This window comes from Vipera berus, assembly GCF_964194415.1.
Source record: "Vipera berus genome assembly, chromosome: 1".
NCBI classification, from domain to species: Eukaryota; Metazoa; Chordata; class Lepidosauria; order Squamata; family Viperidae; genus Vipera; species Vipera berus.
The window spans coordinates 335,808,597-335,824,153 of NC_138202.1; the positions used below are offsets into that span (position 1 = coordinate 335,808,597).

At 38.0% G+C, this 15,557-nt stretch overlaps 1 protein-coding gene across 1 annotated transcript in view; it reads left to right on the top strand.

Annotated features, from left to right (window-relative positions):
* The window catches only part of OTOF (otoferlin), a gene marked incomplete at both ends in the record, with an annotated part of 185,511 nt that overhangs the window by 98,129 nt on the left and 71,825 nt on the right, over positions 1-15,557 (top strand). Inside the window, 7 exons of the mRNA XM_081312999.1 lie at positions 578-631; positions 2,621-2,665; positions 10,590-10,666; positions 11,755-11,881; positions 12,314-12,368; positions 13,119-13,250; positions 15,326-15,388. Of these exons, the coding sequence (XP_081169125.1) occupies positions 578-631; positions 2,621-2,665; positions 10,590-10,666; positions 11,755-11,881; positions 12,314-12,368; positions 13,119-13,250; positions 15,326-15,388 (553 nt within the window). The remainder of the gene's footprint in view (positions 1-577; positions 632-2,620; positions 2,666-10,589; positions 10,667-11,754; positions 11,882-12,313; positions 12,369-13,118; positions 13,251-15,325; positions 15,389-15,557) is intronic.

The window sequence follows — 15,557 nt, forward strand, 5'->3', positions numbered from 1 at the left end:
ATGAGAAAAAATATACACAGATACACAGATATTCTAAGGGTGATAAACATCCTCCTTGCTCTTTCAAGTCCTGTTGGGTGATGGATTTGCATCATTGTGTGCATAGTTAGAATAAGAAAAGCATCAATTCAAATCATTAACCTAGGTTGTTATAACTGATCTGAATCAGTTTTCATAAAATTGAATGTATTTTCAACTGTGATAACTAAACCACCCAAGTAATGTTCTATGTCTTATATTTATATGGACTTTTCTAGAAGTGCCCATCAGGAATGGCATTCTTCCAGTGGGAGGTTCTAAGTGGCCATGAAAAGCTCTTTCCCTGCTATTTGTGTTTGCTTATTTATTTGAACAGAATCTGTGGTTATTTGTATCAGTTTTCTATGATCATGGAAGTTGGGCCACCATCTTCCAAATGAATCTTGACTAAACTGTAGAGAATCTCATTTGGATGAATAAGTTATAGAAAGCAAAAGCATTTGTCCATTTTGCATGCAAAATGACCTCATGACTATTGATGCCAATTTCATTTATCCTAATTGTGGTTGGTTTTTTTTCCTTCTGTGCCCTATTCCAGCAAGCTGTCAGGATTCCAGAAAAAGCGCCATAATGGGTACAAATGTGTAGCCAGGTATATTAAGAACCAGGATGATGCTCTAAAAAGGGGTTTTATTCAAGCCAGTCTCAATTCCAGAATTGATTAAAAAAAATGGGGGTTGTTCCTGTGTTCCTAAAACTACAGCAGAGATTAGAGCTTTTCTGAACATATCAATAATAACCAGAAAATTATAAATTACTCCATATGGGTAACCTTGCAAAAGCAATAAAAGACTGTGATTCTGAAAAGCTTCTTATGTGTTCAGAAGGTGATGATTTATCCTTCAAGACCTTATTTTAGAGGCCAGCTTTAGGCCTCTTTGAGGATTGCCACATGGGTCCTCGCCATTGGGCAAGAGGTTGACTGGAATAGCCCCCCACCTTAGTTCACACTGTTGAGGTATCCATCAAGTGTTCCTGCTATAAAATTCATGCAGGAAGATGTAACCTTGAATCGCCAAGCAATTGGTTCCTGGTAGGTAGAAAATAATCTGTTCCAAATTAGTACTCAACTCTCTTGACTTTGATGTTTTTCCCTGGCTTTCTTCTCTGGTGCAACAGTGATGACCACAAAAACTCCAGGTACATGTTGGATCTTCAGCTGCAATTCCTTTCCTCTTTTTAGTGTGTGCATTCTGTGTGTTTGTGTCTGTGTGTGCCTGCTTGTGTACTTCTTCTCTGCTCCTCCTCTAATGAGATCTAAAATCAAACAGACATTGGAAACCTTTCTGTTTTCCTTCCCAGCCAAAGGTGTATTGAGGTCTACTCTCATTTTCAGCAGCAAACTGAAATATAAAGAGCCTTGGTGGAGCAGTGGGCTAATGCCTCCTTAAGTAACACCAGCTGCCTGCAATTAGTGCAGGTTCGCATCCCACCAGGCTCAAGGTTGACTCAGCCTTCCATCCTTCCGAGGTAGGTAAAATGAGGACCCAGATTGTTGGGGGCAATTAAGCTGACTTTGTAATAATGCCGCTTGGGGTGTGTGTGAAAGCCCTAATAAGCAGGCATATGCATAGAATGAAGGCTACTGCTAAGCTTGTAAGCCGCCCTGAGTCTTCGGAGAAGGGCGGGATACAAATGGAATAAAAATAAAAATAAATAAATAAATAAATAAATAAATAAATAAATATGTGAATGACTCCATTGTTGGCTATCTGAATTTCATTTCAGTTATGAAATTCTAACTATCTTAAGGCCGGGAAAGACTATATTTATTTGAACAAGCCGGCCTGGTCTGATGGGTTTAGGGGTATTTTAATGCTTTGTATTAATTTAGTGAATTGGGCTGTTGTATTTAATATTTTTTTAATTTTTATATATTGTATTTTATTGTATTGCCCTGTACACCGCCCTGAGTCCTTCGGGAGAAGGGCGGTATAAAAATAAAATAAGATAAAATAAAATAAATATTTCTCTTCTCCATTGCAACCTTGGATATCAGAAAGTAGAAGATAACATGTTCTATATGATTTGCATGATAGAGATGAAACAAACTGTGGCTAGGGCTGGAGCCAAAGTGGATTGGGCTACCCATTCTTTCTATGACATTCCAATTTTCTACCCAGAAATGTTCTTTTCCATTGATACTTACTTTCTGATATGCAAGGTTGCAAGGAAGGAGAGAAATAGTTCTTGTTAAAGGCCTGAGCAAATGTCTTCCAAAGGATGTTGAAAATAGATTGCTGTAACATTACAAGTGGCTGTCCCAGATAAAATGTTTCTAATCCTAATCTTAATCCTAATATTTTTTTATATCTGTCAGATATAAATATTTCTCCACATTTTTAAAAAAACTGTTAAAAATACCTCTCCTACAAATGTTTGTATTTCTCTTTCTATCACTTGTGTGTGCATTTGCTGTGCTTTTCCAAGAAAAATGTTTTTGCAGTGTAATAGAAGGGAGTTGGGTTATAAGTCTTCATTTTCAAAAATTTCATACAGGAAGGGTTTTTTTTCCTTGTTTCATTCAAGCAAATTATTTCTTAATCACTTGATTGTTTCTGAATCATATTTTTACTTTCAGAGATAAAATTAAGGGAAAAGAGAAAAAACATCATTTGCCATTCAGGTAGCTTAATACTTTTTATTCTTTTCTTTTAATAATTTCCAGTTTAAATATCTAATCCTCAGCCAAAATGCAATAGTTTCATAATGATTTCTACATAGACTGAGGATTTCATTTTTCAGGCTGATTAATGTCAGTGAGTGAGTGTGATAGAAGAAAAGCCAAGCACTTGCAATCAACCACACCAGGAAATATGTACAGGCTCAGACCAATTAGAAGCCTGTTATTGGCTTCTGGGCTTTGCACTTAGCTCAAGACCCATCCCTATTTGGGACACTTTGTTTACTATGGGACAATGTGAATGTACTGTTAATGCTCAACAAGGTGGTGCTGATAATGCTGGTGGTGATGGTGGTGGTGTACATCTTGAGTTGGGTTGTGCAAAGTGTTTTTACTTTACAAAATTTCAGTCTCAGGATGATCCTTTTCAAATATAAAATAGATTGCTCTGACCTTAGTGGAAATATTATGACTCTGTTCGCACCATTCTGGGCATATTCTAGGCTTGTGAGATAGCTCTGTTGTGAGTTCAAAACAAATCCTTGGAACATTGTCAAAAGAGTTGGTAATTTTTAAAAGTTGTGTTGTGTTTAAGATTACAATTGGCCAACAATTTTAGAGATACTCATAAAGAACCATATCAAACTGTGACGGAATGCATGTCCTTGTTATCTAATGTTGAACACCACCATTTATAATTCCTGCCCAAAGTTTGAATAACTCATTACTCTGGCATGATTAATATTGTTACTAAATTCCTAGAATCTCCATAGGACTTGCTGTCTCCCCCAGTTCGTGGGTCAGTGAGCTTTCCCCCAAATTTTCAAGAACTGCAACTCCATTTGATGAATAACGAACTACCTCATTTTTTTCCTTCAACCTTCACATTCTCTAAAGAAAATTCTATACTTGCACAAAATAAAAAAGTAACACATATTTTGTGGGTTATCCTCATCAAATTCAAAAATCACTACCATAATTTTAAAATGAAAGGAACAGAAGATTCAGAGATAACCCAGTGTAGCAATCATCATATGATTAGAATCCCTCTCCAGAATTCATTATTATGCCATCTAGACCAGAATTCATCTTTTATTATCATTTTTGCTATGGAGGCTTCTGTGCTTTGTAGTATCACAGATTACTGAAGCAAGATCCTCTGGGCTCAATGATATCTATTTCTAGGGAAGTAGATAAAAATGAAAACTGCAACTTCTCATATCGTTTTCCGAAGTGTAGCAAGAAAATTTACATTATGGCCATTATCACCTCAGCATAATCTTTGGAGAGACTATTAGGGCTTTCAGAGCTGAGTTGCAGAAACAGACATGGCCAAAATCTGGAAGCAATGGGACATCCCCAAATCCTCTGTTTTTTCCATGATCTACACAGCCACCAGGATTTTGTAATTCATATCCTGTAGGCTTAGATAAGATTTTGGGGTTACAATATATAATCATTCTTTTTCCTCAGCTTTATCTCCTTCACATTGGGAGAATAATATGTACATTCCTGAAGAAAGAAAAATAGGATTTAAATCTATATAGCTTGTGGCTGTTCTTTTGATATCATCCTATGAAAAATCCTCCTAGTTTCTTATTAACTTTTTGTTTAAATTTTGTCTTTTTGCTTCCTGCCTGGCTCTGCTCACCCATTTCAGCAAGACCAAGGACAAAAAGTAGGTTTCGATATCATAATCTCTGCCTCTCTTTCATCTAAACTCTGTTCTGCAGCTTCTTCTGTCATTAGTTAATAGTCAGAAATTGGAACAGCATCTTGCAATAAAATGCTGTTACCTTCATCACTATCAGCACAGTAGGGGGTTTAGTAGATGAGAGCTCATTTGCCATATTTTTCAGAACAGAGAGGCATAACCAAGGTGAGAGGCTGATATATATCCAGTATGCTTCATTTCATTTATTCCTTATTTATTAATCAAATTTATATAGCCACCAATCTCATCAAAGGTAACTCTTGGCAGTGAACAAAAATCAATAAAAACAATAAAAAGAAAAATGTGCAATGTTAAAAAACCTTATTAATATATAACATAAAATAGCAATAGCACTTAGACTTATATACTGCTTCACAGTGCTTTACAGCCCCCTCTAAGTGGTTTACAGAGTCATCATATTGCCCCCAACAATCCGGGGGCATTTTACCAAGCTTGGAAAGATGGAAGCTGAGTCAACCTGGAGCCGGTGAGAATCGAACTGCTGAACTGCAAAAATAGCAAAAATACAAATGATCACCCGGGAGCCCAAGATCTGACAACATAGCCAAGAGCCGAGGGCTTTTTGGAATAGTGATACCATGTTTCATTTGCATAATAAACTTTCATATTTATAGGACACAATAAAAAGATAAGGTATACTTTGAAGATCATTTAGCTCCCCTTGTTTGGACACAATGAATGTGTGAGCTCTGGACTGAAATTACTCAAGTGTGATTGATCCCACTAACTGACCAAGTCACAAAAAGTACCACTTTGATTTCCAAATCCACTCTCCTCTTAAATTTCTGATGTTTGATTTAATTTGGTCCAATTGGCAAAATTATAAATCAATCAATCAGGCTAGAGTTTGGAAGGGACCTTGGAGGTTTTCTAGTCCAACCCTCTGCTCAAGCAGGAGACCCTATATCATTTCAGACAAGTGGCTGTCCAGTCTTTTCTTAAAAACCTCTAGTGATGAAGCACCACAATGTCTGAAGGCAAGCTGTTCCACTGGTTAATTGTCCTCACTGTCAGGAAGTTTCTCCTTAATTCCAGGTTGCTTCTCTCCTTGATTAGATTTCATCCATTGTTTCTTGTCTTGCCTACTGGTACTTGGGAAAATAAATTGTCCCCCTCTTCTTGGCAGCCTCTCAAATACTGGAATACTGCTATCATGTCCCCCTTTCTTTTTTTGTCTAGACTGGCCATACCCAATTCCTGCAACCGTTCTTCATATGTTATATTTATCTGACTCTCTATTCAACTTGTGCAATTACCCCTACCTGTCTGTCTATCTACATAGCTACCTGTCTACCAACCTATCTAATTTATATATGGACACATTTCATAACAAATGGATACTGGTGTTTTTTTTCAACTTTGCACAATACAGTAGCAGAGTCAGTTTCAACTGATGGACTTGTTGAATACTGGATCCTTCCAAATGCCTTTCCATTCCCAGTAATACCACACTAGATCAAATGGCTCTTTTTCTAACATTTGACCTAGGAGGTCAATATAGGACAATGTGATTATAGCAATGGTGATAATATTTACATACCTCCCCAAAGAGCAGTTTACAAATGTCAGCATATTGCCCCCAACATTCTGGGTCATTTTACTAACCTTGGGAGGATGTAAGGCTGAATCAACTTTGAACCGATGGAATTGAACTCTAGGCTGTGGCAGAGTTTGCCTGCAATACTGCATTCTAACCACTGTGCCATCATGGCTCCTTGACTGCTCCTTTTTAATTGTGATTAATTTTTCCCAGGCAAAAACCCCTTGTATACAAAGGAAGGGCCATGTGTGTCTATAAGTTTAATATGGATAGGCAACAGGTGGTAAACATTTTCTATTCTCAAGGTCACCATAAGGCAGACCTTCTACACCCAAAGAAAGTTCAAGATAGAATATTTTTCCATCTAACCTTGCACTGTTCATTCTAACTGGCAATCGCTTTCCAGGGACAAGATCTTTCCAACCACTTTAATCTTCACTGAACTTGAGGATTTTGTTCCACTCCAAGTAGTGGCTGATTCACAAGCTACCCAGAAGTGAATGAGTTATTTAGCTTAGAAACCCATGAACCAGCCCTAAGATTTAATCTCTCCCTCATCTCTGACCACAAGATAGATGACCTTTATATGATAATTTCTTCATTTCAAAATGTTTCTTGATGTTAAAAAGGCAGATTTAACTGCAAATGATTCATTTCCAAGCCATAATCAGACCCATCTGGAATTCAGGTAGAAGCAACAGTTGCCAGCCTTGTGGCTCTTTTTTCACCAAGCATAAATCCTGAGCTAAGATTAGATTTTTTTTACAAAAATTTAGTATGTACATTCTGAACATCCATTTAGGAATAATGGAGCAATCTGATAAAAGCCCAGAGACCTAAAAAGCAATGGCTCCCAAACTAAGTTACTAAATCATGGAAACCTCTTCTAAGGCTATGATTTTGGACCCTGTGAGGAGAAAATAAAACGTTGCTGGGAATCTGGAATGGCTGCTATTCAGCCTTTGCCAAGCTGTCTCAGGTGTTCTCATCCAATATTCATGAAGGGGATGGTATCAATTCTCCGCTAACACAGCTGGCTTCCTAACTACGCCATTCCTTTCCCCTCCGTGCTGTTATTTTTTGGTGATGTCCGAAAATGGAGGGCAACTGGGCCTGAGTTTAATGACGCAATTGTCCCAAAATGGTGTAGGAGCAGGAAATGGATCAGGAACTCTTTTCTCTGTCTCAGTAACTTCCTGCCCCGAAGTCACCTTTCAAACTTTTGTCAGTGTAATTGTGAGATACTGGTAAAGAGGTCTGATTCTGCCTTACCTGGAACAGGTAAGTAGTTGCTTTGATTTCCTAATCTCTGAAAGGTTTGTAGGAGTATTTCTGCTATGAATGCATTGAAGAGTATCTATTGGCATATTTGAGATGTCACTCTAGAACAAGCATCATAAGCAAGCATATTTGCATGGGGGAATTGCATTTTATATTATTAGAAACTGGGTGGGATACAAAGAGTATTTAAAGAGAATGATCTCCTTGACATTAGTTGATCCTGCCTGCTGTTCCAAAGAATATTACATTCTATTCCAAAATCTGTGATGCTAGATATATACTTTATCTTCAATAAAGCCCACTCATTCTGGAAAAAAAATGAGTCTGATGGGCTTTTAGCTGGTATACCCTCTGATGCACAGTGTGGCTGTTTTGCCCTCGTTTTTCATTCTCCCTGTGTGTAGAAGACAATGCCTGGGTGACATGTAATACAGGAGTTTTCTGAGTTTAGTTTGTATCTTTGTGACTAATTGTTGTCTGTCTATTAGCTATCACCTTCTCCATTTAGCTGATGGGAACTGAATAAGAGGACCTTCCTAGTGTGTGTACATACAGTATGTAAGAGAGGAGTTTCACTATTGCTTTTAATAGAAGTTGTCTGATAATCCTGAGATTCAAAATATCTGACTCAGGTAACAATCTTCTTTCCACCAACTGCTTTGCCTCTGGAGTCCTATCATACCTTCCATCTCCTTGTTGCTCACCCAACTGCATCCCCACCACCACCACCGGCCCATCACTTCCATTGCATTCAGCCAGATGGTCCCCTTTCATGGTTTTCTATTTCAAGGGAATATTAATGATTAATTAATTGGTATTTCATATGCACCAGCTGGCTGCCTTAGGACAGCTCTTGAAATTTTTTAAATATACTACAGTAACAGAATCCCTGAAAACCAGTCATATCCTCCCTCTTATCCCTTATGTTAAGTTTTAGAAGACATGCTTGATGTCACTTTTTTTCTATGAAACCTTGGGTTTAATTCCAGATGGCACATTTCCTTATGAAAAGCCTATTAGGTTTACTAAGTTTTCTTCCAGACATGAAGCTATGAGGAGATCCAAGTCTAAATATCAGAAATTCATTTTGTTTTCACATTCCACAGTGCCCTTGCTTTTCTCTCCCCTCTTTTCTTTACTATTCTGCTTTCCAGAGTCTAAAATCTTGCAGGGAGAGCCCAGCCCTCTTTGTCAGTTGTAAAATGACATGTATATGGGTCTCACTGCATAAAAAATAATGCACTCGGTATTATTTGGGATACTCAAGGGATACTGTACACAGAACAGTGACTTCAGGACAAACAGAACAGGTTCATTGGGGTGTGTAATTTATTTCATTGGCATTTGGATATCTGTTTTGTTTGTTTAGTTTTTCTGACATTTTAGGCAAATTAAACCTACCCAAAGGCTTTGTCAAGTGAATTGCTTAATTACCTTCAGAAATGGGCACTTTTTGGTGCATGGTTATGGAAGGTTGTTGGAGCTGCAACAATAACAACAAAAATAACAATGAAAGAAAGGGAAAGGTGGAGTTAAATGCACCTGAAGACTGCCCATCCTTCCGACAGTATAAGGAAAGCAAGAGTAGGAAATCAGTCAGTCAAATCCCCTGCATAATTGCAGCAATCTACTACTATAGCATCACCAACAAATTCAGCCTCTGTCTGAACAGTCTAACAAAGGGGAAGGCAGTCTGTTCCATAGTTAAACAATTCTTACTGTTATACTTTTAGATTGTTTGTAATTATGTTATAGGCAGGTTAAAGTGTATTATGTATTTGGTTATTTATATAGTTGGTTAATGTCAGTTAGATTATGATTATTATAATTTGTAACCCTGTAATCAGCTTTGGGAAGTGGGGGAGGGGGAGGGGGGTTTAGGGGTGGATTGGGGATGGGATAATATTGTAACTTTTACAAAACTTTTCAATAAAAAAAACAATTCTTACTCTTAAGATTTTTTTTTCAAATATCCAACCAAAATCTACTTCCCTGTAATTTAAAACCATTGTTCCATGTCTACCTTTTCCCCCAGCGAGGTTGCCATGGATTATGTGGGCTATGGCCAACATAGAAGAGAGCATACTGGGGAAGCCTCACTTAAAATAATTATCAAACAAAACCTTCCTTCCTTCCTTCCTTCCTTCCTTCCTTCCTTCCTTCCTTCCTTCCTTCCTTCCTTCCTTCCTTCCTTCCTTCCCCAGTCAATTCCATAGCTTTCCTAATTTGGCTGACAACTAGAATTGTCTGTTTTCCAAAAGCATTAGCCCTGTTTTCCATCCCCAGAATTAATGCAGCTAAAACATCTATTACTTTTGGGGGGGGGCATTTTTGGAGTTTGTAAGAGTTAAAGAACAAACCAAGTACCTTATGCCTTAAAATCTCCTCAAATCATCCTCAAATAAATTTGAATCTTGGCCTCCCCCATTTTTGGAATATGATAACTGACATCAAAGAAAGTGTGCTGAGTGATCTTCAGCCCAACAGAAGATTGAAGTAGAAGATGGCTTTAAGGTATTATAGTCCATGTTACCTAAGATTGCAGATTCTGCTGTAGTAAGGGGGAAAATAGGTGACAGATCTATAAGCATGTAGCATAACAGCATTTGTGGATCCCTACATAGAGTATTTCAAGAAATCAAAATGCAGATGATGCAGAGCTGGAAAACAAAAAGGTCCAATAGAAGATAATATAAATAATTCATGATTGAACTGTGGAGTCACAGTGAACTCTGAGCTTGATTGTTTGTAGATATTTTATTACTCAACTAGGTAATATCATCAATGGCATTGTAAATAGGGTTTGTTCCTTGTTCATATAGTTAACTACCAAGGAGAAAACCACACCGCTACCAACATAGGCAGGGCAAGCTATTCTATATAAACAAGGAGCAAACCCCACACTCTCTGTCACTGAAGATGTTACCTAATTATGTAACATCTATAAGCAAAAAAAAAACCTAGCTCAGAGAACACTGAGGATTCCACAATGGCTAAAGGGCAGGAAAATTCATGCCAATACAATTTGAATAATGGCAGTCCATTTGAAGCTCTGGGTATGAACATGGCATATATGTGAAATAGTTACTATTTCCATTAAATGCATTTCATGCTTAGAGAACAGCCATTGTGTTTCTTGGTTGGATAAAAACCTCTCACCAAGAATCAAATATGTTTATATTTTCTTGATTCAACTTTTCACTGGTTCATCCTAAACTACAACAAATTCTAAGTAGGAGTAATGCATTTACTCATATTTTTCTCTTGTTTCCTTTCTCTCACTATTTCCTTTATTTGTCTTGTCTCCTCAGGTTGTTTCTCAGTTCTGAGATAACATAATGTTGTTCATAATGTATCTACTTTGCTTACAGAGCTGGGAGAGGAGTCTTTTCAGCCATGAAGTTGGGCAAAACACGTCCCTCAAAAGATGATCATCACCGAAAGCAAGGTATGCATATGCACGCCACCTAAACTTCAATCAAATCAGTGAATTACTACAATCTTGTTGTACCCTGAGACTGCAAATTAGCAGTTTCAGACTAAGTGCAAAAGTTAGGTACCTCTTTGAATTCAAATAACTCTCTGCCTTAATTTTGTCCTAGGAAAGCCAATTTCCTGTATTTACTTGTTTATAGATTGATTGATTGATTGCTTGGTTGATTGCTTGGTTGATTTACAACACACACACACACAGAGAGAGAGAGAGAGAGGGAGAGAGAGAGAGAGGGAGAGAGAGAGAGAGAGAGAGAGAGAGAGAGAGGGAGAGGGAGAGAGGGAGGGAGAGAGAGAGAGAGAGAGAGAGAGAGAGAGAGAGAGAGAGAGAGAGAGAGAGAGAGAGAGAGAGAGAGAGAGAGAGAGAGAGAGAGAGTGTGTGTGTCTTGCATCCAAAAGAGATTTTGGGCAGGGAACAATGAAACCCTACATAAACAAGAAAAAAATGCAACTTTTAATGATCAGCCTCCCTACAGTAAAGAATCAAAAACTTTAGAGGGGCTCAATATTTTAAACTTCCCTAAGAGTCAAAACACTATTTTGTTTAGTTTACAAAATGCCAATAAGATAGGAGCCATCTGTTCTTCCAACAGAGAGTGTTCTATAGAATTGAACTGCTACTGAGAAAGTCAGTGGCATGGTCCAGACTTATGTATCTTTTGAGGTGAGAAGATGCTTCTACCATAGATATCAAAACTTCAGTTCATGATGACATATCCTGCTGTCTCTACACTTCTCTGAGAATGTGATGCAAATAGCTTTGATTAAACAAAATAATCTAGATCACCTTATCCTAACTTGGAATCCTCCAGAAGAATGAATTTTCACCCATTGCCTTGCTAGCTAGACAATTGGGGGAGCTGAAACTCACCAGTTTGGAGAAATACTCATCCAGGTGCTTTTAATAGTGCCAGTTCTAAATGACTAGATCACAACTCACATACTTCTTTAGGTTTCTCTCACCTTTCTTGAAAGGATGCCCAGAGTTAAAGTTTTGTGATAGTCACTCAAATGTTTTAATTATGACTTGTCTTTCCTGGGCAGATCAACCAGCTATCTTGGAAGCAGAAGATCTGGACCGTAAAGCAATACGGCTTGGAGGTGGCCTGGATCCAGATACCATCTCCCTGGCATCAATAACAGCTGTGACCACCAATGTGTCTAATAAGAGGTGAGTACAAGACAACTCAAAAAATGGAGATTGGGTCTACATATGTCAGGGTGTAAAAAAGATGTGAGAAAGAATGAGAAATGTGGCCTTTAACATTAGAGGAAAAATATTAACCTATTAAAATGTATTATTTATTTCTATCCTGCCTTTATTAACAAATAACTGCATTTTATAACCTTTTGCTTGGGGTTCAAAGTGACTCATCAGACTTTTTGCTTCTTCTGGATGGAGTTAGGATTTTTGCCTGGTTTATCCATAATGCTAAACTATAAGCCTGCATTTGCATCTCACAATAGATAGATTTACAGGTTGTGCTATCCCACAATGAAGCCAGCTACACATTGTATAAAATATACACAAAGGGCTAAATGTTATATTCTTATTTATTATGTCATTGTTATTATCTTTCACTATTATCATGGTCTTTTTAAGATCCAAGCCAGATATTAAAATGGAGCCCAGCGCAGGAAGACCAATGGACTACCAGGTGAGATGCTTCCAGACTCTCATTTATGCTATGCAAGTAATATTTGGAGTCCACTGTCTCCACCACCACAATCCTTCTCCAATCAGCATGAATATCTATTCACCCTTATTGCCACCTTTCACAAACTGGTATGCTTCATGGCATCTTACAGGCTCCTGAGCAAGCATGTCCCAAAGCAGAAATTGTTGAAGGCACATGGGGGGAGGGAGTGATATTAGTGCAATTAGTACAACTCAGAAGCAGGTTGTGCTATTGCAGCATGCTTAACCCATGCTTAGTAGATCTGTGCTTGATTGAATCAATGCAACTGCTTTGGTTCACACAACATTCTGAAGCATAAACTTGCTAACCACAATTTAGCATAGTATGTTGTGTGAAGCAGTTATATTCTCCATCCTGCTTCTAGCTGATGGAGCAGGATTACTTAATAACAGAGATCCCCTTTCAATCAGAATAGAGCTGGAAGGAACCTTAAAGGTCTTCTAGTCTAATCCTCTGCTCAAGCAGGAGACCCTTCTATACCATTTCAGACAGGTGGTTGTCCAGTCTTTTCTTAAAAACCTCCAGTGATGAAGCACCTACAACCTCTTAAGATGTTGCAAACTGACAAGCCTTTCTGGCTTTTGCACAGCACCCATAGATTGCATGTAGCTCCTTTTAGGAAGGAAATTAGAAGAGGGAAATTAGAAGGAAGATGATGGATCTTTGGGAATGAATCTAACTATGTGTTTCTTTTTCTTCTCTGATCAGGTCAGCATCACAGTTATTGAAGCACGGCAGCTGGTGGGGCTCAACATGGATCCTGTGGTGTGTGTGGAAGTGGGAGATGAGAAGAAGTACACATCCATGAAGGAATCAACTAATTGCCCCTACTATAATGAGGTTAGCTTGCTACTTGTAACAACTGACCTGTCAATTCCTTCTTGATGGATATTCAGGTTAGAAAAAAAACCTCCAGCAAATATGGAAAAAAAGAGGTTCCTCCTAGCTATCAATGAGGCTTGGGAACTGATTTCTGCAGGAGGGCTGAAGCATTGCCTATCTTCATAGGCAAGTGGAGAAATTCCCACCAAGAACTCAGAATATTAAAAAGAGGTGAACTGGACCATCTTTGTCAGTACTTGGGGGAAAAAACCTGATATAAGCTTGTTTAGTATTTAGGTCAGCAAATTGATTGGTGGAAAGGAAGAGTAGGACCATTGTCCCAAAGATGCTTTTTCACAAGGCAACTGGACTTTCTTGTTTTTCTTTGAAGATGTTTCGCTTCTCATCCAAGAAGCTTCTTCAGCTTCTGAGAGTTGAAGAAGCTTCTTGGATGAGAAGTGAAACATCTTCAAAGAAACACAAGAAAGTCCAGTTGCCTCATGAAAAAACATCTTTGGAATAACTATGACCTGGATGACTGAGAATCTCCCTAGACAGCAGGACCATTGGATATAATAATGGCTATATTGTTTATCACTGGAGAAGAGCCTCATGCTGGGAAAGATTGAGGGCAAGAGAAGAAGGGGACGACAGAGAATGAGGTGGTTGGATGGAGTCACTGAAGCAGTAGGCGTGAGCTTAAATGGACTCCAGCAGATGGTAGAGGACAGGAAGGCCTGGAGGAATGTTGTCCATGGGGTCGCGAAGGGTCGGACACGACTTCACAGCTAACAACAAACAACAACAACATCATATTGTTTATCATGTAATCAGGGCTAATGTTTCTGCTCTTCCTACTTACTGTATTACAGGTGCCAGATTAGGCCAGGGCTGGACCTTTGTCTTAATTCCTGCCTCATAAACACCACCTTTTTATCTACATTAGCAATTTTTATTTCAAAATATGAAAACTACATGGCATTGCATTTCCAACATAATGCCTGGGCTCAGTATGTCCAAAGGCACTCCTCTCTCTTTCTAAACATTCTTAGAAAATAAAAATAATGGGGATGAGGGGTGGGGGTTATACTGCAACATTTACTCTGGAAATACTGAATGCTCATCCACCTAGAGTAATTTACAAAATAAAGTAGAGTAATTTACAAAATAAAGTAGAGTAATTTACAAAATAAAGTAGAGTAATTTACAAAATAAAGTAGAGTAATTTACAAAATAAAGTAGAGTAATTTACAAAATAAAGTAGAGTAATTTACAAAATAAAGTAGAGTAATTTACAAAATAAAGTATGATTCCATTAGCCAAATAGTAAAATTGTTTTCATTCAATTTTGATTCTCAGGTTATGATTATATTAACATGCTTTTTCATTGCTTAGAACCGGGGTCTTCATACTTGGTGCTTTTATGAATTGTGGACTTCAACTCACAGAATTCCTCAGCCAGTGTGCCTGGCTGAGGAATTCTGGGAGTTGAAGTCCACATGTCATAAAAGGGCCAAGTTTGAAGACCCTTGGCTTAGAAGTACCACAAATGTTTATTTAGCCTTACCATTCTTCTCCAGTCTCAAAGGTGCTTTTTCAAAAAGCAACTGGACTGTTTTTTCCTTGAGGAAGAAGAAGAAAACATTTCACTTTTCATTCAAAAGCTTCATCAGTTCTGATGGTGGGGGGGGGATGGAAGGATAGGTTCTGTTGAGAAAAGGAAAAAAATAATCCAGTTGCTTTTTGAAAAGCCACCTTTGAGACAACTATGGCCTGGAAAACTGAGAATCTCCACAGACGTTTTTCCGCAGGGTTCTGAGGAAAACCCTGGGGCTGCTTTGACATAGGGAATATTTATGTCTTTCTCAAATTAGCATCCTATCCCTAGATTTGTTTTACCAGTGCTCCTAGTCTGCCTAAGGGCAAAATTAAATATTGGATGGCCATATTTTTTTAGACAATCAAACTGTAATGAAATATGTCTGGAGAAAACAAAATGACTTACTATTTTCATTTTATTCTTTATTACTGATCGTTTCACTATAAAGGACCTTGGTAACCTTTTTATCTCTCTCTCTCTTTTTCTGTTTCAGTATTTTGTCTTTGACTTTCATATTCCCCCAGATGTCATGTTTGATAAAATCATCAAATTATCGGTGAGCAATGTTTACCTCTCAATTCACTTTCTCAGTTGGCACAGTCCCTGAAGCATGACTGAAGAAGAAAGTATTCCCATCTTGAAAGATGGTAGCCTGAAATGCAGTTAGAGTAGATATGGATAAATAATGGGGAACGTAGCTCTCATTTGAGCTGAGCTTGGAACCT